We start from the raw sequence: 22,069 nt of genomic DNA on the forward strand, positions 1-22,069 counted from the left end.
GGATCCCGAGGTCAGGAGATCGAGACCATCCTGGCTAACATGAAACCCCGTCTCTACTAAAAATATAAAACATTAGCCAGGCATGGTGGTGGGCACCTGTAGTCCCAGCTGCTTGGGAGGCTGAGGCAACAGAATGGCATGAACCTGGGAGGCAGAGCTCACAGTGAGCAGAGATCTCGCCACTGCACTCCAGCCTGGGCGACAGAGTGAGACTCCGTCTCAAAAACACAAACAAAAAAAATGGAGCAGACACTGAGAGTGTGCTAGTCGCTAGTCACATTCTTTGGACCTTTAGTGTTCTTCTACTGACTTTTTAACTTCCAGGATCTGCGTATCTGTGCCAGAGGAATCTTGCTTCTGCCACAGTTAATAATACAGATATACTTTACATAATTATATTTCATTTTGTAAATATACTATATATTATGCATCATTTCCATTATTTAAGCATTCATATATGTCTTTTTTTGGATATATGTTTTTGTTATTTTTTTGGGTAAATACCTAGGAGTGGAATGGCTGAATTGTATAGTAGAGTATATTCAACATTTTAAGAAACTACCCAAGACTTTTCCAAAGTGGTTGTTCCTTTCACATTTTTACCAGCAGTGTATGGAGACCTCTAGTTGCTGCATATCTTTGCCAACACTTAGTACTGTCAGTCTCTTTAATTTTATTCTTTGTAATGAGGTATTCATATAAAAGATATAAATGTATATGTAAAATAGTTGTGTTGGTAATTTTCTCATTTTTGAGTGTCTTGTCACATCTTATAGACTATTTACCTCATAATATCAATAATTGTGAATTCAATCATACTAGAGAGACATCAACTCTAATGTTTTTGTTTACATTTGTGTTGCATTATTAATATTTTCTGTAATCCATGTTTTCTTTTTCAGGAAACTTTTAAGCCAACTATCCATTTTAGGACTGTTAATTAAACCACATAGCTGGGAACAGTTATATCAGTTATATAGTACAGTGTATCACAATCTTAGAAAAATAACAAACAAGGAGACACTGACATCCTCTCTGTGTAGAGGAACAACCCTCCTCCCTCAGAAAGCTTCACTCACTTTATTCTCCCCGAATGTGACCTGTGGCCATGACTGTACAATATGTGAAAAGAGGGAGGCCCTTCAGATTCATGCAGGTGAAATTGGCTAAGGGTCTCGCAAACAAGTAGCTGTCCCTTCTTGTAATTGAAAGTCCCAGTTCAAATGTCACCTCCTCAAAAACATCTTTGCTGACTGCCCTAGTTAAAGTTGTCTTCCTTTATAGTCCTTGTCTATCCTGATTTTCTCTTTCATTTTTAATAATATTTACTACTACCAGAAATATTCATTTATTGATTTATGTGTTTACTGCCAGTCTCCTCCTACTGGTTGTAATCTCAGTGAAAACAGGAAGTTTGATTGTTTTGCTGAATGCCGTATTACTAGTGTTTTAAGAGAATTGAACCTGTCACATAGTAGGTGCTCAGTGAACTTTGTGGAATTGAAATGGAAGTAAAAGTACACCCACATTTTCAGTCAGATTCCTGCTAATATTTATATTAGGTTTTGGAACCTCTGAGTATTCTCTAAGATTTCTTAGTAATGCTTACATACTCTGCAATCTGGAAAGGGAGGAGAGGCTTCATTCATTAGCTACACTTTCCTGAAAACCAAGAGCAAATTTAATGTAGGCTATTATCAGTAGTACAATTCCAAATTGGATTTTAAAAATCAGTTTGAAAGTTTTTTATTGAATTTATAAGAGGAAAATATAAACACTTAATAATTAGTTTTTCCCAAATTCAAAAGGCTTTAAGGATTGTTGCAATCATAAACATAAAACAACCTCAATATAAAAACATAGAAAATACAGAAAAGGGGCAAAAAAAAGAAGAAAAAATGACATAAATCATCTGTAATATCATGACACAGAGATAACTGCTGTTAACATTTTGATATAGAGCTTTCTAAACTTTCTTTTCTGTGCATATAGATATATATACATACATATACACTTAAAATATATCATGAAAATATAGTCATGCCAATTAACTACGTTGACAGTATTTTATTGTAGATATGTATCTTATTTAACTAATTTTGTATTCATGAACATGTAGGTTGATCATAGTCTTGCTATTGTAAATAAGGCATCACTGAACATCTTTATATATGCATCTTTATTATTTTATCCTGTTTTTTTCTTTAACATAGTTAATTCCTAGAAGTGGAATTGCAGAATCAAAGTATATGCCCATTTTGCTTTTCATTTGCAAGTGTTACATTTTATATTTTATCGAACATGAAGAAATAGGAGTTAGTTTTCAACCCTTGACTTTTATATTTACCATTATAGTATATCACTTTTGCCTCAGAAGCTGAAGGACCTTGTTTAGAAGTTACACGGTGGTGATGACAGAAGCTCAAAGGTGGAAATGCACACGTGAGGACAGTATATTCAATTCCCAAGCAAGAGCTTGGTGAACACAACAGATGGGGTGTGTCAAACTGAAGCTATATTATTATAAGAGCTTTTTTCGCCTTTTAAAAAACTTTCTTCTTAGTGCTATCAGAGCAATCAAATTTCCGGGGCATGGATGTACAAACGTGCAAATATGTGTAAAACTTGAAAGGTGCTGATGCTTGCCTTTTTACAGTTTCTTTGATCAATTTGAACACATTTTAAATTTAACAGCAATCCTAGTAGCTGTATAAACATGCCAATTTCATAGCAGAGAATTTTAAGCAAATAATCTATATCTTAAATTTAAGTATAGAAAAAATAAATTGAATGTAATGTTTTTAAAGGATAATTCTAGTAAAAGTTGAGGAACTATCCCACTTACATGAAAAGATGACCAGGAGCGTAAGAAGCATGCAGACCTTTGCTTTCCCATAGGTTAGCCACCAACCACATGGGGCTATTGAGCACTAGAAATGTGGATATAGCCTTTTGTTGAAATAACATTTTGGATATGTGGAATGAAATAAAATACACTATTAAAATTAATTTTGTGTGTTTCTTCTTATATTTTTAATATGGCTACTGGAAATTTAAAATTACATGTGTGGTTTGCATTATTATACATACATATTTCTATTGGATATGACTAGTACGGATAAATAGTGAAATGAACATTTTAACATAAAATTTGTAAATGTTATAATTTATTTGATATTCACAAAAATGATGAGGACGATGTGAATTATAGCTGAGGAACACTTTACGGTCACTCTTAATCCTAACCTGTTAATGTGTATTTCTAGTTGTCTTTATTATTTAATTCATCTTTTACTAAATTTATTAAACAAACACTATTCAGAGTCAGGAATGTTAGAACTCTTGGCAGAAATCAGGAAAAATCTGGAGGGGAATGTAGGATCCTTGATAGTGTTGCCGTTTTACAGACTTACCACCAGGTCTGGAGAAGGGCCACGCAAACCAATATGTCTGCACCAACCACGCTGGCCTCTGTGTTGCTGGCTTCAATTCTTAATACATAAAGATATATAGGCATTCTAAGAGCAGGTCTCTAAAGTCAGCCAAAGTTTATATCCTGACTCTGCCACTTAACAAAAAACTGGGGCTTCAGTGTCCTCATCTATACAATGAGAACACACACACACACACACACACACACACACACACACACACACACACACACATACACCGCATATGCCTAGCAGAATAAGGAAGCAAGATATGTTAGCTATAACTATTCTTTTTTATTCTAAAGTCCATGTTTTTTCCATCATATTCGTTTCTCATTTCTATTGCAGAATGGTTCATTGTAATGGGTTTATAGCTTTTCTCCTAAATAAAGTAACAAAAAGGGTTTTCACATGTAGTTTTTTAAAAATCTACATAATTAGACCAGAAAAATATACTCAACTGATTTTTGACAAGGACACACAAGAAATTCAGTGGAGGAAGAATAGCCTTTTCAACAAATGATGCTGGAACAATTGGATATCCTTAGGTAAAGAAAAAGAGAAAGTGCCTTGTCCTAAAGTGCACACTTTTACAAAAACTAACTCAGTGGATTAACCACAGACTTAAATAGAAAATATGAAACTTTTAGGGAAAAAAATCTTTGGGGCCTAGGATTAGGTAAAGAGTTCTTAAACTTGAACTAAAATCATGATACCTAAAAGGGAAAATTGATAAATTGGATCTCAGTAAAATTTAAGAACTTTTGCAGAGTATAGTAGCACATTCCTGTAGTCCCAGCTACTCAAGACGCTGAGGTGGGAGGATTGCTTAATCCCAGGAGTTTGAGGCTGCTGTGTTCTATGATCATACCTGTGAGCAGCCACTGCACTCCAGTGTGGACAACATTGCAAGACCCTGTCCTAAAAAACAACAACAACAACAACAACAACTTTTGCTCTGTGAAAGACCTGTTAGAAAGGATAAAAAGCTACAGTACAGACTGGGAGAAAGTACTTGCAAATCACATATTGAACAAAGGATTTATATGTAGAATATATAAATAACTCCCAAAATTCTATATTAAAAATATCCAATTAGAAAATGGGCAAAAGATACCGGTAGAAATGTAACCGAAGATGATATATAGATGGCAAATAAGTACCTGAAAAAAATGTTCAACATCATTAGCCATGAGCAAAATGCAAAACCACAATTAAATACAACTACACATTTATTAGAATGTCTAAAATTGAAAAGACTGACCATATTAAGTGTTAACATGGATCAGAGAAACCAGTTTACTCAGCACTGCTGGTAGGAATATAAAATGGTTCAGCCATTCTAGAAAATAATTTTGCAATTTCCTCTGAAACTGAAGATGCACTTACCACGTGACCCAACATTTGCACTCTTGAGCATTTATCCCAGGTAAATGAAGACCTATGTTCTCAAAAATACTTGTATGTAAGTGTTCATAGCAGCTGTAGTCATAATAGCCCCAAATTGGAAACAACCCACATGTCTTTCAATGGATGAAAGACAAACGTCCTATGTCCATATCATGTAATACTACTCAGCAACAGAAAGGAACAAATTATTAATATGTGTAACAACTTGAATGAACCTCAACTAAATTATGCTGAGTGAAAATAGCCAGTCTCAAAAGTTTACATAAGATATGATTTTGTTTATATAGCATTCTTGAAATAACAAAATTATAAGTGCAGAGAACAGATTAGTGGTAGCCAGGGATTAGGGATGATGGGGATAGTGGTAGGTTTGGCTATAAAGGGATAGCAGGGATCAGCTTTGTGGTAATAGAGCAATTCTGTATTTTGATTGTGTTGATTTATAATGAAGCTACATTTATGATAAAATTGCATGGAACTATAAACACACACACACACACACGAGTGTGTATACAATTGGTAAAATCAGAGTAAGTTCTGTGGATTTTACCAATGCAATCTTCTAGTTTTGATAGTGTGCTACGGTTATACAAAATGTCAACAAGGGGAGAAGTGAGGTGGCGTTAAGTTTGAATAGGAACTCCCTACACATTTCTTTGCAACTTTCTGTAAATTTACACTTATTTCAAAATAAAAAGTTTTTAGGGTTTTTTTGTTTGTTTGTTTTTTGCTTTTTGAGATGGAGTCTTGCTCTGTTGCTCAGGCTGGAGTGCAGTGGCATGATTACTCACTGCAACCCCTGCCTCCCAGATTCAAGCTATTCTCCTGCCTCAGCCTCCAGAGTAGCTGGGACTACAGGTGCATGCCACCACCCTCGGCTAATTTTTGTATTTTTAGTAGAGACAGGGTTTTGCCATGTTGACCAGGCTGGTCTTGAACTCCTGACCTTAGGTGATCCACCTGCCTTGGCCTCCCAAAGTGCTGGGATTACAGGCATGAGCCACCGCACCCAGCCATTTTTAGTTTAAAAAAAATTGTGTAGTTTTTTTATTTCTTTAGTAAATCTGGTCACTGCGTCTTTTTCCCTATTATTGTAATAAAACTGTGAAGTTTTGTGAATTAAGAATGACACTGTATTTGTAACATCAGAATGCCTTGATAATAAGGTTATAGAGGTTTCCTAATAATATAATGACCTAACATAATTTTGAGTTCATTTGCCTAAGCTCACAGGACTAATAACAAAACAAAAAAACTTATCAAGGTAAAGAAAGTGATTGCATAAGCTTAACAGTAATAATTGTACTTGCATTAGCTAGTGAATTATGTGATAACACTTATTCTAAAAGCTAAAAGCATGTATTGGCTATAAATTTTGATAATACTACAAACATTTTAAATAACAAATATTCTAAAATATAGTGTGATGGGCTGAATTGTGTCCCCCTCCCCAAATTCATATACTGAAATGTTAAAGTCCTAATCTCCAGTACCTCCTACAGTAATTATATTTGGAGATAAGGTTTTTAAAGAGGTCATCAGGGTAGCCCCTAATCCAATCTGACTGGTGTCATAAGAAGAAATCTGTACACAGACACCTATGGACACCATGTGAATACACAGGGAAAAGGCAGCCACCTGCAAGCCAAGGAGAGAGACCTGGAACAGATCCTTCCTTCACTGTCGGAGAAGGAACCAATCCTGCTGACACCTTGATCTCAGATTTCTAGTCTCTGGAGCTGTGAGAAAATAAATTTCTGTTGTTTAAGCACTCAATCTGTGATACTTTCTTTCAGCAGCCCTAGCAAATTAATAAATGTAGTAAACCCCATATATATTGCACAATATTATTCAGTTACTTTAAAAGATTTGCATGTTAAAATTAAGTTAGGCTTTAAAATCGAAGTCCAAAACAGAAACAGCATTCCTAGAAAAGGGAATTGCTTAATATTTTCTTGCTGATAATGTATGCTGAACATTGAGTAGCAGGTATGAGTAAAATACTTCCTATTCTAGTAAATATCACTTTATGTAATTGATATTTTTTAAGATGAAGTTTTTATAGATGAAATTTTCTTTTTTTTTTTTTTTTTTTTTTTTTTTGAGACGGAGTCTCGCTCTGTCGCCCAGGCTGGAGTGCAGTGGCGCAGTCTCGGCTCACTGCAAGCTCCGCCTCTCAGGTTCACGCCATTCTCCTGCCTCAGCCTCTCTGAGTAGTTGGGACTACAGGCGCCCGCCATCACGCCCGGCTAATATTTTTTGTATTTTTAGTAGAGATGGGGTTTCACCGTGGTCTCGATCTCCTGACCTTGTGATCCGCCCGCCTCGGCCTCCCAAAGTGCTGGGATTACAAGCGTGAGCCACCGCGCCCGGCCTTATAGATGAAATTTTCTTAAACAAGGGCATACTTATTTTAATAAAATTTCGGGAATAATATTTTTACCAAGGAAAAATACTTATCAGGTGAATTCCACTCCCAACACAACTGTTGACTGAATAGTTGTTGAACTTTTAAAATTCAAATCTAGAATTAGGCTTAGAAATGTAGTCCACATTTTTCACAAAATTGATGAAATTAGGGATAGAATTGATCAATTATTTTATTCAATTGAAAACGTTTCTTTTGGATATGTGTTTTAACTGCATATCCTACTCTGACATTTAAAAATGTGGGGCTCAAAATGCCTGCCTCTGAAATGAAGGCTGGGATAAACACATATTCAGGATCTTCAACTAGTGGTATATTAAAAACAATTTAGAAGCTTTGCTCAGCAATGCCTTTACTAATTTATTAGGTATTTATTGAGCTCTTGTTAATCCTAAGACATCATAGTAGAAATTATGGGGGAAATAGAAATGAGTAAGATACTATCTATGGCCTGAAATAACTTATAGTCCAATAATAGGTCACATGTATGCATGTGATCAGTGCAATACAAATGATGTGAATTGCTGTGAGTTCCAGGAAGATGAAGATCACATCCAGATCAGGTCCAAAAAGATTTCTGCACAGAGGTAACATTTGAGCCATGATAGCTGAATATATGAGGATAGGAGGACCTTCTTCATGGGATGGTGCTGAGACAGGAAAGGTTCAAGGTGGATACAATGACCAGTATAGGTTGACCTTGTGGGGATCTTAATTTCTGAACCCCAAATCGGGACACATGTCTTACAAGTATGGAATTGTATAATGGCAAGGGTAGAATTGAATCTTTGACACCAGGATTGCCATAGGCAAAGGAGTGTTTATTTTGCAAAAGGTAAGTTAATTCATCTCCATTGAGTTTACTTTTTCCTAACTCCATGTTAGGAATGTTACAGCTTCTGTTAGTTTTGAAATCTTGATGTACTTTTCCATGTCTTAGAATATATTTTACAAATAAATTTGTATTGCAGATTTTTATTCTTTAAATGTCAGATAGAAAGTCACATTGACATGAGTAGTTATTTTAGAGTATGGTGTATGCTAACAGCCTGCTAACCTAAGCAGTGTCATTTTGGCAAATGATAAATAGGTGACACCACGTGTGTGGTGCTGTGCAGTGTCATTTGACTTAAACATAGATATCGTTTTGGTATGTTATAGTTTATTCAGCCTTAAGAAGCTACCTTTTTGGCTACAAAAATATCCAGAAAGACTTTTTAGGTACGTAGGGAAACTGTAACCTCCTTGTTTTCTTTAACTCCATTCTTTTAAAAATTTTATGTACTGTGTGTTAGTAGTTTTCCTCACACAAATTGGTGCATAGTCATAAGGTTTTAGCAGCATAGAGCTATTTTGAGGAAAAAAAATTCCCACATAAAATAATCATTGGACTATATTAGAATCCCACCTATTTGGTTCCTGCAATTTATTTCTCTAGGTTTTCCATTTTGAGCAGAAACTAAACGTAGAGAAGGTGCCAGACCCCTTGTGCTTATTCCCCAGGTCTATCACAAATACCACTTTTTCTCCCAGACATGCTTTCTACCCATGGAAAGACATTTTGCTTTTCTCTCCTTTTACTACATTCCTGATCCTCCTCATCACGATCCCTTAAAACATGCTCTTTTTCCTGTGCTCTGTTCTAGCTCTCTGCTTTACTTCTCCTATAACCATTTGCTGGCCACATTACCTCTACTGCATGTCAGTCCTATTTATCTGTACTTGTGGTCTTCACTGGCCCACGTGGTTGCTGTTTCTGCTGTGGTGGACCAAGAGCAATAAATGAAACCAAACACTTTTGACATCTCGTCACATGTTGAACCTATCACTTAGTCCAGGATGGGCTAACCAAAGAAGGGAATTCCAAGTGAAATGTCTGAAAAAGCAGACTGTCCAAATTTTCATCTAAATCACATGCTCATCAATTGAATTAATTGTGGTTGTACAAATTTCATAGCATTTATTTTATCTTTGTTGAGTGTGTGTTCATGTGTTTTAATGATAGTTTAAGGCAATAGTGCAGAAAAGACGGAAAAACAAGGAGCTTATTAATTATTCTGAAGGATAATATTCTCCATGCATTTCTCATGAAATTGTATAAAATTAGCATATTTAAATCTAAGTAGAGCTATAAAGACATATTTTTAAACAATCTAAATAAAATAAGACATGATTATTATGAATTCTGGTCTTATTGGGGGGACAGAGTACTATTAAAATCATTAAGATATTATTAACTAATGCTTTCTTCCCATAAATTTATTAGTTTTAGACACTACATCCTTCTGTCCAGTCTACTCCTAAAATCTTTCTTCATAATTTGTAGAGAATATATTCTAGTTAATCCCTTAGAAATGCCACCCAACCAGCTCATGCTAGAACATTTAAATTTACTTTTCTGAATCATGTTGCCTAAAAAAAAATCATTTCAATAAAACCTATAACATTACACAGATCTTATATTATTCATTTATATAAGTATTTAAAAAGCCAGCTGTATTACCACTTAATACAATTTAAAAGCTAAAAAAAAATACTGTTAAAAGATTTCATGCATCATGTAGCAATAAAACTTTTTTATCATTTTAGACTGACTATTTAAATTTAACTTTTTAGTTAGATGTCATTATAATCTCAGAAATGTCATCTTGCCTTTCAACTATTAATTTTCTGAAAGAAACCAATCTTTAGAGAAATGTTTTATGATTCAATTATTGGCTATTTGTAAACTTTGAATTCTTTTTACAGAAATAGACATACTGAATAAAAGTTTGACAGTGTCCCAGAGAAATAAAGTATGCCTTGAAAAGGAAATGAAAAATCTGAAATTGTTGTCAGATGCAGCCGTATTGAGATCTCAGCAGATTCAGACATCTAGACAACAGGAAGTAAACTTGCAAACCAGATGCTATGATTTGCAAAAACAAGTACTAGGTAAAGAAAAGTCTTTTGCTGTTTTTGGTGACTAGTTATATAACTACATGAATAAATGTTTACATTTTTACTTATAATTATAACAAAATCTTGTTTTAATTATTTTGACTTGCAAATATACTATGGTGATAACTGTGTCTGTGGTCAATACTTGCTGTCATCATTTCCAGTTTTGCCATTTATTGTGGTAAGACTTAAGTGGATATATAAAAACTTTTTTTTTTTTTTTATACTTTAGATTTTAGGGTACATGTGCACAATGTGCAGGTTTGTTACATATGTATCCATGTGCCATGTTGATTTCCTGTACCCATTGACTCATCATTTAGCATTAGGTATATCTCCTAATGCTGTCCCTGCCCCCTCCCCCCACCCCACAACAGTCCCTGGAATGTGATGTTCCCCTTTCTGTGTCCATGAGTTCTCATTGTTCAATTCCCACCTATGAGTGAGAACATGCGGTGTTTGGTTTTTTGTCCTTGCGATAGTTTACTGAGAATGATGTTTTCCAGTTTCATCCATGTCCCTACAAACGACACGAACTCATCATTTTTTATGGCTGCATAGTATTCCATGGTGTATATGTGCCACATTTTCTTAATCCAGTCTATCGTTGTTGGACATTTGGGTTGGTTCCAACTCTTTGCTATTGTGAATAGTGCCACAATAAACATATGTGTGCATGTGTCTTTATAGCAGCATGATTTATAGTCCTTTGGGTATATACCCAGTAATGGGATGCAAACAAATGGAAGAACATTCCATGCTCATGGGTTGGAAGAATCAATATCGTGAAAATGGCCATACTGCCCAAAGTAATTTATAGATTCAATGCCATCCCCATCAAGCTACCAATGACTTTCTTCACAGAATTGGAAAAAACTACTTTAAAGTTCATATGGAACCAAAAAAGAGCCCGCATCGCCAAGTCAATCCTAAGCCAAAAGAACAAAGCTGGAGGCATCACACTACCTGACTTCAAACTATACTACAAGGCTACAGTAACCAAAACAGCATGGTACTGGTACCACAACAGAGATATAGATCAATGGAACAGAACAGAGCCCTCAGAAATGATGCCGCATATCTACAACTATCTGATCTTTGACAAACCTGACAAAAACAAGAAATGGGGAAAGGATTCCCTATTTAATAAATGGTGCTGGGAAAACTGGCTAGCCATATGTAGAAAGCTGAAACTGGATCCCTTCCTTACACCTTATACAAAAATTAATTCAAAATGGATTAAAGACTTAAATGTTAGACCTAAAACCATTAAAATCCTACAAGAAAACCTAGGCAATACCATTCAGGACATAGGCGTGGGCAAGGACTTCATGTCTAAAACACCAAAAGCAATGGCAACAAAAGCCAAAATTGACAAATGGGATCTAATTAAACTAAAGAGCTTCTGCACAGCAAAAGAAACTACCATCAGAGTGAACAGGCAACCTGCAGAATGGGAGAAAATTTTTATAAAAGACTTTTCAACTGCAATGTAAGATTTCAGAAAAATAAAGTGAAATTTATTTTGGTATATCTGTGCTTTCCTATGTTTCCTTGTAAAGGTGAATCCAGAATTGTAGGCAATCCTTCATTTTTCCAAATGAAAAAATTTAAAGTGTTTGAAGCATCTTGGGCAAGGTTTTAAAATTTGTCTCCACCTCAGAGGAATGAGTGTCTTGACAGTAAATGTAGAGTTTGTAATTTTCCCTGAAGTTAGTAAGGGATCAATAAAATAGGTAATCAGAAGAATGATATCACAAAAGCAGAGTTTTAGAAAAATTAATCTGTTAGTAATGAATAGAGGTGTTTCAAACATCAAGACACTGGAGTCAAGTAGCCATTTTGAAAATATCTTTTCCAGTATCCCAATCCCAAGACTAACCATAAGAAGCTGAAGTAGGGAAGGGAACTCACATTTTTTTAAGTCCTAAGTGTGCTAGACACTTTATGTGAATTATTTCTATCTGTTCTCATAGTGACCATGAAAAGCAGGTATAATTATCCTTACAGAGGAGAGAACCAAGGCCCACAAAGTATCATGACTGGTACTACATTCCTAGTAAATTGCAGAGAGTAAAAGCAAAACTGGTTGGACTTCAATGCTCATGCTTGTCCCACTGTGTCTATTTAGGCTTCTCCGTGGCCCAGTGGGAAGGGTGAGATAGAATCAGGGTTGAGGTGACTACCCAAGACCAGGGAGATGAACATCTGTCTGAGTAAATATGGAAGAGAAGGAAGTCAGAAAGGGCTCTGAACCTCCTGTGTTTGGGAGTCTTTAATGATGGGAGCATACCACAGACTACGGAAATCTGGAGAGAAGCTAGTGTTGGAAGAGAAGATAATAAGTCATCATATTAACTTTATAGCAGTATGCAACAGATAAAAATTTTAAAATCAGATAAAATTTAAAATAACATATTTTTATTTTCTTTCCTGAGAACTACCTATTCATAGATTCTAGAAATTTTCTATTGCATTATTGGAATTTTTCTTGATAATTTTACAGCAAATTTTATACAGTATAGATATTATATTCTACATTCAATTTTTTTCAAATGCATAATTTATCTATTGACTTTTTATGGTAAATTTTACCATATTGAAGTTTTTCATTTTGGTATAATCAATGATTATCTTTTATTGTTTCTGGGTAGTCTTATTAAAGTAGTCCCATTCCTAGATAGTACATATAGTATCCTGGGTTTTGTTTCCCAAGTGAGTCATTAATACATATGGAATTTATTTTGATTTTATTTAAAAAATTTAGTCAGCTATTTGAAATTTTTTCTTTTTAATTTTTGTGGGTACATAGTAGAGGTATGTATTTATAGGATACATGAGATATTTTGGTACAGGCATACAATGTATAATAATCACGTCAGGGTAAATGAGGTGTCCTGCCTCAAGCATTTGTCCTTTCTTTGTTTTACATACAATTAATTTATCTCTTTTAGTTATTTTTAAATGTACAATATTATTGTTGACTGTGGTTACCCTGTTGTGTTATCAAATACTAGCTTTTATTCATCCTATCTAACTATATATTTGTACCCATTAACCATCCCCACTTTCCATCCCCCCATCCCTGCCCCATCACCCTTCCCAGACTCTGGTAACCACCATTCTATTCTCTATTGCCAGAAGTTCAACTGTTTTAATTTTTTGTAGTTTCTACAAATAAATATGCAAAATTTGTCTTTCTCTGGCTGGCTTATTTCATTTAACATAATGACCTCCAGTTTCATCTGTGTTGTTGCAGATGACTGTATCTCATTCTTTTTATGGCTGAATAGGACTCCATTGTGTATATTTACCCCATTTCCTTTATCTGTTCATTTGTTGATGGACACTTGGGTTACTTCCAAATCTTGGCTATTGTGAATAGTGCTGCAATAAACATGGGAGTGTAGATACCTCTTCAATATACTGATTTCCTTTCTTTCAGTATTATAACTATCAGTGAGATTCCTGGACCATATGGTAGTTCTACGTCTAGTTTTTTGAGGAACCTCCAAACTGTTCTCCATATTGATTATACTAATTTATATTACCACCAACAGTGTTCAAGGGTTCCCTTTTCTCCATAACTTTGCCAGAATTTCTATTGCCTGTCATTTGGATAAAAAACATTTTAACTGAGGTGAGATTATATCTCAGTATAGTTTTGATTTGCATTTCTCTGATGATCAGTGATGTTGAACACCTTTCCATATACCTGTTTGCCATTTGTTTGTCTTCTTTTGAGAAATGTCTATTTAGATCTTTTGCCCATTTGTTTAAATCAGGTTATTAAATTTTTTCCTATAGAGTTGTTTGAGCTGCTTGTGTATTCTGGTTATTAATCCCTTGTCAGATGGATAGTTTGCAAATATTTTCTCCCATTCTGTGGGTTGTCTCTTGACTTTGTTGATGGTTTCCTTTGCTGTGCAGGAGGTTTTTAACTTGATGTGATCCCTGCAGAATGTTTTTAACTTGATGTGATCCCATTTGTCCATTTTTGCTTTGGCTGCCTGCACTTATGGGGTATTACGCAAGAAACTTTTGCCTAGTCCAATGTCCTGGAGGGTTTCTCTAATGTTTTCTTTTAGTAGTTTCATAGTTTGAGCTCTTACATTTAAATATTTAATCCATTGTGATTTGATTTTTGTATATGGTGAGAGATAGGGATCTAGTTTTATTCATCTGCATATGGATATCCTGTTTTCCCAGGAGCATTTACTGAAGAGACTGTCCTCCCCCAACCTATGTTCTTGGCACTTTTGTCAAAAATTAGTTCACTGTAGATGCATGAAATTGTTTCTGTGTTTTCTGTTCTGTTCCATTGGTCTCTGTGTCTGTTTTTATGTCAGTACCTGGTTGTTTTCTTTACTATAACTCTGTAGTATAATTTGAAGTCAGGTAATGTGATTTCTCCAGTTTTGTTATTTTTGTTCAGAATAGCTTTGACTATTCTGGGTCTTTTGTGATTCCATCTAAATTTTAGGATTATTTTTGTTATTTCTGTGAAGAATGACATTGGTATTTTGATAGTGATTGCATTGTATCTGTAGATTGCTTTGGGTAGTATGGGCATTTTAATAATACTGATTTTTCCAATCTATGAACTTGGAATATCTTTCCATTTTTTTTTGTTTCCTTTTCAATTTCTTTCATCGATGTTTTCATTTTGGAGAACTTTTACTTCTTTGGTTAGGTTTATTCCTAGATATTTTATTTTATTTGTAGCTATTGTAAATAGGATGATTTTCTTGATTTCTTTTTCAGATTGTTCATTGTTGTCATATAGAATTGCTACTGATTTTTGTATGTTGATTCTGTATCCTGCAACTTTACTGAATTAGTTTATCAGTTCTAATAGTTTTTATAGAGTCTTTAGGTTTTTCTAAATATAAGATGATATCATCTGCAAACAAGGATTATTTGACTTCTTCCTTTCCAATTTGGATGCCTTTTATTTCCTTATCAAGTCTGATTGCTCTAGCTAGGATTTTCAGCACTGTGTTGAATAATGGTGGTGAAAGTGGGCATCCTTGTTGTGTACCATACTTAGAGGAAAGGCTTTTAATTTTTCCCTGTTCGGTATGATACTAAATGTGGACCTCTTATATATGGCTTTTTTATGTTGAGATATGTTCCTTCTATACCCAGTTTTTTTAGGGTTCTTATCACAATGGCATGTTGAATTCTATCAAATGTCTTTTCAGAATCAACTGAAACGATCCTATGGTTTTTGTCCTTCATTCTCTTAATATAATGTATCACACTGATTTGCATATGTTGGACCATCCTTGCTTCCCTTTTATTATTGGCCTGTTCAGGTTTTGGATTTCTTCATTGATCAATCTTGGTAAATTGTATATATCTAGGAATTTATTCATTTCTTCTAGGTTTTCCAATTTATTGGAATTTGAATTTCTGCAGTATCGGTTGTAATGTCTCCTTTTTCACGTCTGATTGTATTTATCTGGGTCTTCTCTTTTTTTCCTTTATTAGTTGGGTTAAAAGTTTGTTAATTTTAGGCCGGGTGCTGTGGCTCATGCCTGTAATCCCAGCACTTTGGGAGGCTGAGGCGGGCGGATCACGAGGTCAGGAGATCGAGACCATCCCGGCTAACACAGTGAAACCCTGTCTCTACTAAAAATACAAAAAATTAGCTGGGCGAGGTGGCAGGCTCCTGTAGTCCCAGCTACTCAGGAGGCTGAGGCAGGAGAATGGCGTGAACCCCCAGGGGGTGGAGCCTGCAGTGAGCCGAGATCACGCCATTGCACTCCAGCCTGGGCGACAGTGAGACTGTGTCTCAAAAAAAAAAAGTTTGTTAATTTTGTTTATCTTTTCAAGAGACCAACTTTTCATTTTGTTGATCTTTTGTATTGTTTTCTTCAGTCTTAATTTCATTTATTTTTGCTCTGATCTCTATTTCTTTTCTTCTAATTTTGGACTTGGTTTTCTCTTGCTTTAAGATGCATTGTTATGTTGATTTGAAGCTTTCTACTTTTTTGATGTAAGTGCTTATTGCTATAGACTTTCTTCTTGTACTGCTTTTGCTGGATCCCATAGGTTTTGCTATGTTGTGTTTACATTTTAATTTGTTTTAAGAAATTTTAAAATTTACTTCCTTATTTCTTCATTGAACCACTGGCTATTCAGGAACATATTGTTTAATTTTTCATGTTTGTATGGTTTCTAAGACACCTCTTGTTCCTGTCTAGTTTTATTCCATTTTGATCAGAGAAGATATTTGATATTATTTCAATTGTTTTGAAAGTTTTAAGACTTTTTTTGAGGCCTTACATGGTCTATCCTTGAAAATGATTCATGTGCTGAGAAGAATGTGTGTTCTGTAGCCACTGGATGAAATGTTTGTTAAAATTCCATGAGGTCCATTTGTTCTGCTCGTCAGATTAACTCTGATGTTTCTTTGTTGAGTTTCTATCTGGGAGACCTGTGCAGTCCTGAAAGTGGGGTGTTGAAGTCTCCAGCTATTATTGTACTAGAGTCTATCTCCCTTTTTAGCTCTAGTAATATTTGCTTTATATATGTGGGTACTCTAGTCTTGGGTGCATACATATTTACAATTATTACATCCTTGTGCTGAATCAACCCCTTTATCATTATGTAACGACTTTGTCTCTTTTTATAGTTTTTGTTTCGAAATCTATTTTCTATGGTATAAATATAGTTTTTTGTGTGGTTTTTTTTGTTTGTGTCCATTTGCATGGAATTTTTTTCCATCCCTTTACTTTCAGTTTATTGTGTCTTTATAGGTGAAGTGTGTTTCTTGTAGACAACAAATCATAAGGTCTTATTTTTTAATTCATTTAGTTATTCTGTCTTTCAATTAAGAGTTTAGTCTGTTTACATTCAATGTTATTATCAATAAGTAAGGACTTACTCCTGCCACTTTATTTGTTTTCTGGTCTTCTCTCTCTTCGTTCCTTCCTTTATCTCTTCCTTTTGGTGAAGGTGATTTCCTCAGGTGGTATGTTAATTTCTTGCTTTTTATTTTTTGTGTATCTGTTGTATGCTTTTTGGTTTGAGGTTTACCATGAAGCTTGCAAATAATATCTTATAACCCATTCTTTCTTCTGCTTGATCAATTCTGCTGTTAGTAGACTCTGATGAATTCTTTAGTATGTCAAATGCATTTTTAACTAAAGAATTTCTACTTGATTCTCTTTAGTTATTTCAGTCTCTTTGTTAAATTTTATCTGATAGAATGCTGAATTCGTTCTCTGTTATCTTGGATTTTATTGAGCTGCCTCAAAACAGCTATTTTGAATTATCTGTCTGAAAGGTCACATATCTCTGTCTTTCTAGGATTGATTCCTGGTGCTTTATTTAGTTCATTTGGTGAGGTCATGTTTTCCTGGATGATCTTGATATTTGTTGGTGTCCGGGTATTAGAGTTAGGTATTTATTGTAGCCGTCACAGTGTGGCCTTGTTTGTATCCATATTTCTTAGGAAGACTTTCTAGGTATTTGAAGAGACTTGGGTGTTATGATCTAAGTCTTTGGTCATTGCAGCCATACCTGCTTTAGAGGGCACCACCTGCCCAGTAATATTGTGGCTCTTGCAGACTTGTAGATATACCACCTTGGTGGTCTTGGGTAAGATCCAATAATTCCCGGGATTGCCTGACAGAGACTCTTGTTCTCTTTCCTTACCTTCCCCCAAACAGAGTGTTTCTGTCTGTGCTAAGCTTCCTGGAGCTGGAGAGGGAGTGATTCAAGTACCCCTGTGGCCACCACCACTGGAACTGTGCTGGGTCAGACCCAAAGCCAGCATAGCACTTCATTTGGGCCTCGCTCAAGGCCTACAGTGACCACTGCCTGGCTACTGCTGATGTTCACTGAAGGCCCCAGGGCTCTATAATCAGCAGATGGCTAATTCAGTCAGGTTTATGCTCTTCCCTTTAGGGCAGTGAGTTCCCTCTGGCCCTGGGCAGGTCTGGGGATGCTGTACAGGAGCCAGGGCCTGGAGTCAGGAAGCTTAGGAATCTACCTGGTGTTCTATCGTACTATAGCTTAGCTGACATCCAAGCCACAAGACAAAGTCCTTTCCACTCTTCCTTCTCCCTTCCTCAAGAAGAGGAATGTCTCCCCACGGCCACCACTGCCCCGGCCACAACAAGTACTGCCTGGCTACCACCACTGTTCACTCAAGGCCCAAGGGCTCTTCATTCAGCTTGTGGTGAATGTTGCCAGTCCTCAGTCTCTCCCTTCAGGGCCATGGGCTCTTCTCTGGCACAGAGAGGGTCCAGAAATTCTGTTCAGGAGCTAAGGCCTGGAATCAGGGACCTCAGAAGCTTGCTTGGTGCTCTACACCACTGCGGCCAAGCTGGTACTCTAGCTAAAAAATAAGGTCCCCTTTCTCTTCTCTTCCCTCTCTTTTCCTCAAGCAGGAATGGTCTCTTCCCATAGCCACCAATGCTGGAAATGTGCTGCATCACACCTGAAACCAGCATAGTTCTGAGTCTCACCCAAGGCCTGTGTTAAGTACTGTATGGTTACCACTATATTGCTACCACGGCTGACTATTCAGTTCTTAGTCAGCAGGTGATGAATTCTGCCAGAAATGATTCCTTCCCTTCAAGGCACCATGTTCCCTTCTGGCCCAGGGTGTGTTTAGAAATGTTGTCCAGGAGCTAGAGCCTGAAAAGGGGGTCTTGGGATTCTGCTTTTTGCCCTATTCTACTGTGGCTGAGCTAGTATCAAAGTTGCAAGACAAAGTCCTGTTTACTCTCCTCTCTCCTCTCCTCAAGCAAAGTAAAGGAGTCTCTTCCAGAGCTGCACTACCTGGGGTTGGGGGAGGGGGGATGCAAGCACTCCCTTGGATGCCTCAGCTCACTAGGTCACATGCACCCCAAGTTCACTGGCTGCAAGTCCAGCATAGCACCAGGACTTGCCCAGGAATTGCAGTTCTTGTCTCCCAGACTGCCTTTCCAGTTTACTTAGGACCTCAGAGCACTTTAGCCAGTAGTGGTGGAGCCTGCTGGAACTTAGGTACCTGTCACTGGGATGGATAATTTGCCTCTGGCTAGGGCTGGTCCAAATGCTTCCTCTGTGAACACTGTCTGAATTCTGCCCCTGGTTGCTTTCTGCTGTGACAGAGCAACACTGAGTTATGACGAAAAGGCCCACAGTCACTGCACTCTTCCTCCCCAAAAGACAGATTCTCTCTCTGTGCCACAGGTCTGCTGCCAAATGATGGGGGGAGGGGTAGCACTGGAAATTCAAGACTGTCTTTCCTACCCTCTTCAGTGCTTCTTTCCTCAATAGGATGTTAAAACCAAGTATTATGATTGCTGATCTGATTTTGCTTCTTATGAAGGTGTCTTTTGTGTGTGGATAGCTGTTCAATTTTGTTGTTCCTGCAAGGCGGACGATTCCTGGAGGCTTCTCTTTGGCCTTCTTGCTCCCCCTCCCCTCTAGAATTTATCTTTAATATGGTGCAAGATATAGTGGTCCAGATTTACTCTTTTCCAATTGTATCAGTATTATGTATTAAATAATTTATCCTTTTCTCAGTACATAGAACTACTATCTGTTATACGTTAAAATTTTAATATATACAGATGCTCCCTTACTTACAGTGGGGTTATGTCCCAATAAACCCATCCTAACTTGAAAATATTGTAAATAAAAAAATGCATTTGATGCTGGCAACGCAGCAGATGATCCCACCCTACCATGATTCAACTTACAAATTTTTGACTTTACTGTGGTGTTAAAGCAATATTCATTCAATAGAAACCAGAACCCCATCGTAATTGGTAAGGAGCCTCTCAACTTATGATGGGGTTACATCCTGACAAACCCATCATAAAGTCAAAAAATCATATTGAACCGTAAGTCAGGAACTGTCTGTACTAGCAACTATTACTATATTCTGTCTTCTGTTCCACTAATTTATTTGATGCACCATTAATATTACATTGATTTGAATATGACTTATTAGCATATTCTTTTAGGTGCTAAGTCCTTTCTGTCTCCACCATTCTTACTTTTTAAATACATATTTGCATACAGTTAGTCTTTCATTTTAACTTTAATATAATTTTATTTACCTCTAATCCACAGGCTCCAAGAATTACCTAGTAAAAGATTTTCTCTCTCTACTCATTACATCTTTCCTACATATTAAAAGGAAGTTATTCTTCCACATAAACTTTAAGATGATTTCATTCACCTCTAATGCCAACAAGGATTCTAATTCGAATTGCATTATATTTATAAACTAAATTTTAGAGAATTAAAAATTTTGATAATATTGTCATTTGAATATTGTAAGTCTTTTCATTCAAAAATATGGTATGCTGTTTCATTTTTAATGCTATTATATGTTCTTTAATAAGATGTAATAGTTTTACTTAAATATGTTTCTTTGCCATTCTTGTTAAATTTGTTACTATCAGTTTTGCCTCTACCATAAATAGACTGTTTTTCCTATTTCAATTTTTGTTGATAGAGTAGACAAAAGCTATTTATTTTTATGTATTTGTTTTATGTCCATCCACCTCACAAAATTCTCATATTAATTCTACAGCAGACATTTTTTATTAGTGACTGTTGGGCGTACAACTTCCCAAAAGAGTTCATCTATTTTTTCCCAGTGTTTATATCTGTTATTTTATTTTCTTGTCTTCTTCATATGTTATTAAATTCATCTGAAGCTCTGACACTCTGTTAAATAATAATGCTGACAGTGAACGTTCAATCTGTCATTGATGGGCACTTAGGTTGATTCCATGTTTTTGCTATTGTGAATAGTGCTGCTATGAACATTTGCATGCATGTGTCTTTGTGGTAGAATGCTTTATATTCCTCTGGGTATATACCCAATTATGGGATTACTGGGTCGAATGGTAGTTCTGCTTTTAGATCCTTGAGGAATTGCCATATGGCTTTCCACAATGTTGAACTAATTTACACTCCCAGCAACAGGGTATAAGTGTGTCCTTTTCTCTGCAACCTCACCAGCATGTGTTATTTTTTGACTTTTTAATAATAGCCATTCTGACTGGTGTGAGGTGATATCTCATTGGCACTTGATTTGCATTTCTGTAATAATCAGTAATGGTGAACTTTTTTTCCTGTTTGGCCACATGTATGTCTTCTTTTGAGAAGTGTCTGTTCATGATCTTTGCCCACTTTTTAATGGGCTTGTTTGGGGTTTTTTCTTGTAAATTAAAGGTCCTTACAGACGCTTGATAATAGACCTTTATCTGCTGCATAGTTTGCAAATTTTGTCTCCCATTCTGTAAGTTGTCTGTTTACTCTGTCAATAGTTTCTTTTGGTGTACAGAAGTTCTTAAGTTTAATTAGATCCCATTTGTCAGTTTTTGCCTTTGTTGCAATTGCTTATGGTGTCTTTGTTATGAAATCTTTGCCCATTCCTATGTCCAGAATGGTAATTCCCTAGGTTGTCTTCCAGGGTGTTTGTAGTTTTGGGTTTTACACTTAAGTCTTTAATACATCTTGAGTTGATTTCTATATATGGTATAAGGAAGGGGTCTAGTTTCAGTGTTCTGCATATGGCTAGCCAGTTATCCCAGCACCATTTACTGAATAGGGAGTCTTTTCCCATTGCTTGTTTTTGTCAGCTTTATCAAAGATCAGATTGTTGTAGGTTTGCATTTTTATTTCTGTGCTCTTTATTCTGGTCCATTGGTCTGTGTGCCTGTTTTCGTACTAGTACCATGCTGTTCTTTTGGCTTCAATATTTACTAGCTGTGTTATTTTGGATAAGTTACTTAACTTCTCTGGGCCTTAGTTTCTTTATTTACAAAATGGGTATAATAACAGCCCCTACCTTCTAGGGTTTTCACAAGGATTTTGAAAGAATTCTCAAGTAGAGAAT

The 22,069-nt window shown here is 35.9% G+C and overlaps 1 protein-coding gene across 2 annotated transcripts in view; it reads left to right on the top strand.

Annotated features, from left to right (window-relative positions):
• Positions 1-22,069, top strand: part of LEKR1 (leucine, glutamate and lysine rich 1) — a 221,366-nt gene that overhangs the window by 104,032 nt on the left and 95,265 nt on the right. For both annotated transcript variants that reach the window (XM_012510792.2, XM_003256340.2), the window contains exon 6: positions 10,018-10,203. In XM_012510792.2, coding sequence (XP_012366246.2) covers positions 10,018-10,203 — 186 coding nt within the window. The remainder of the gene's footprint in view (positions 1-10,017; positions 10,204-22,069) is intronic.

Source organism: Nomascus leucogenys, chromosome 11 (genome assembly GCF_006542625.1).
Source record: "Nomascus leucogenys isolate Asia chromosome 11, Asia_NLE_v1, whole genome shotgun sequence".
Lineage (NCBI taxonomy): Eukaryota > Metazoa > Chordata > Mammalia > Primates > Hylobatidae > Nomascus > Nomascus leucogenys.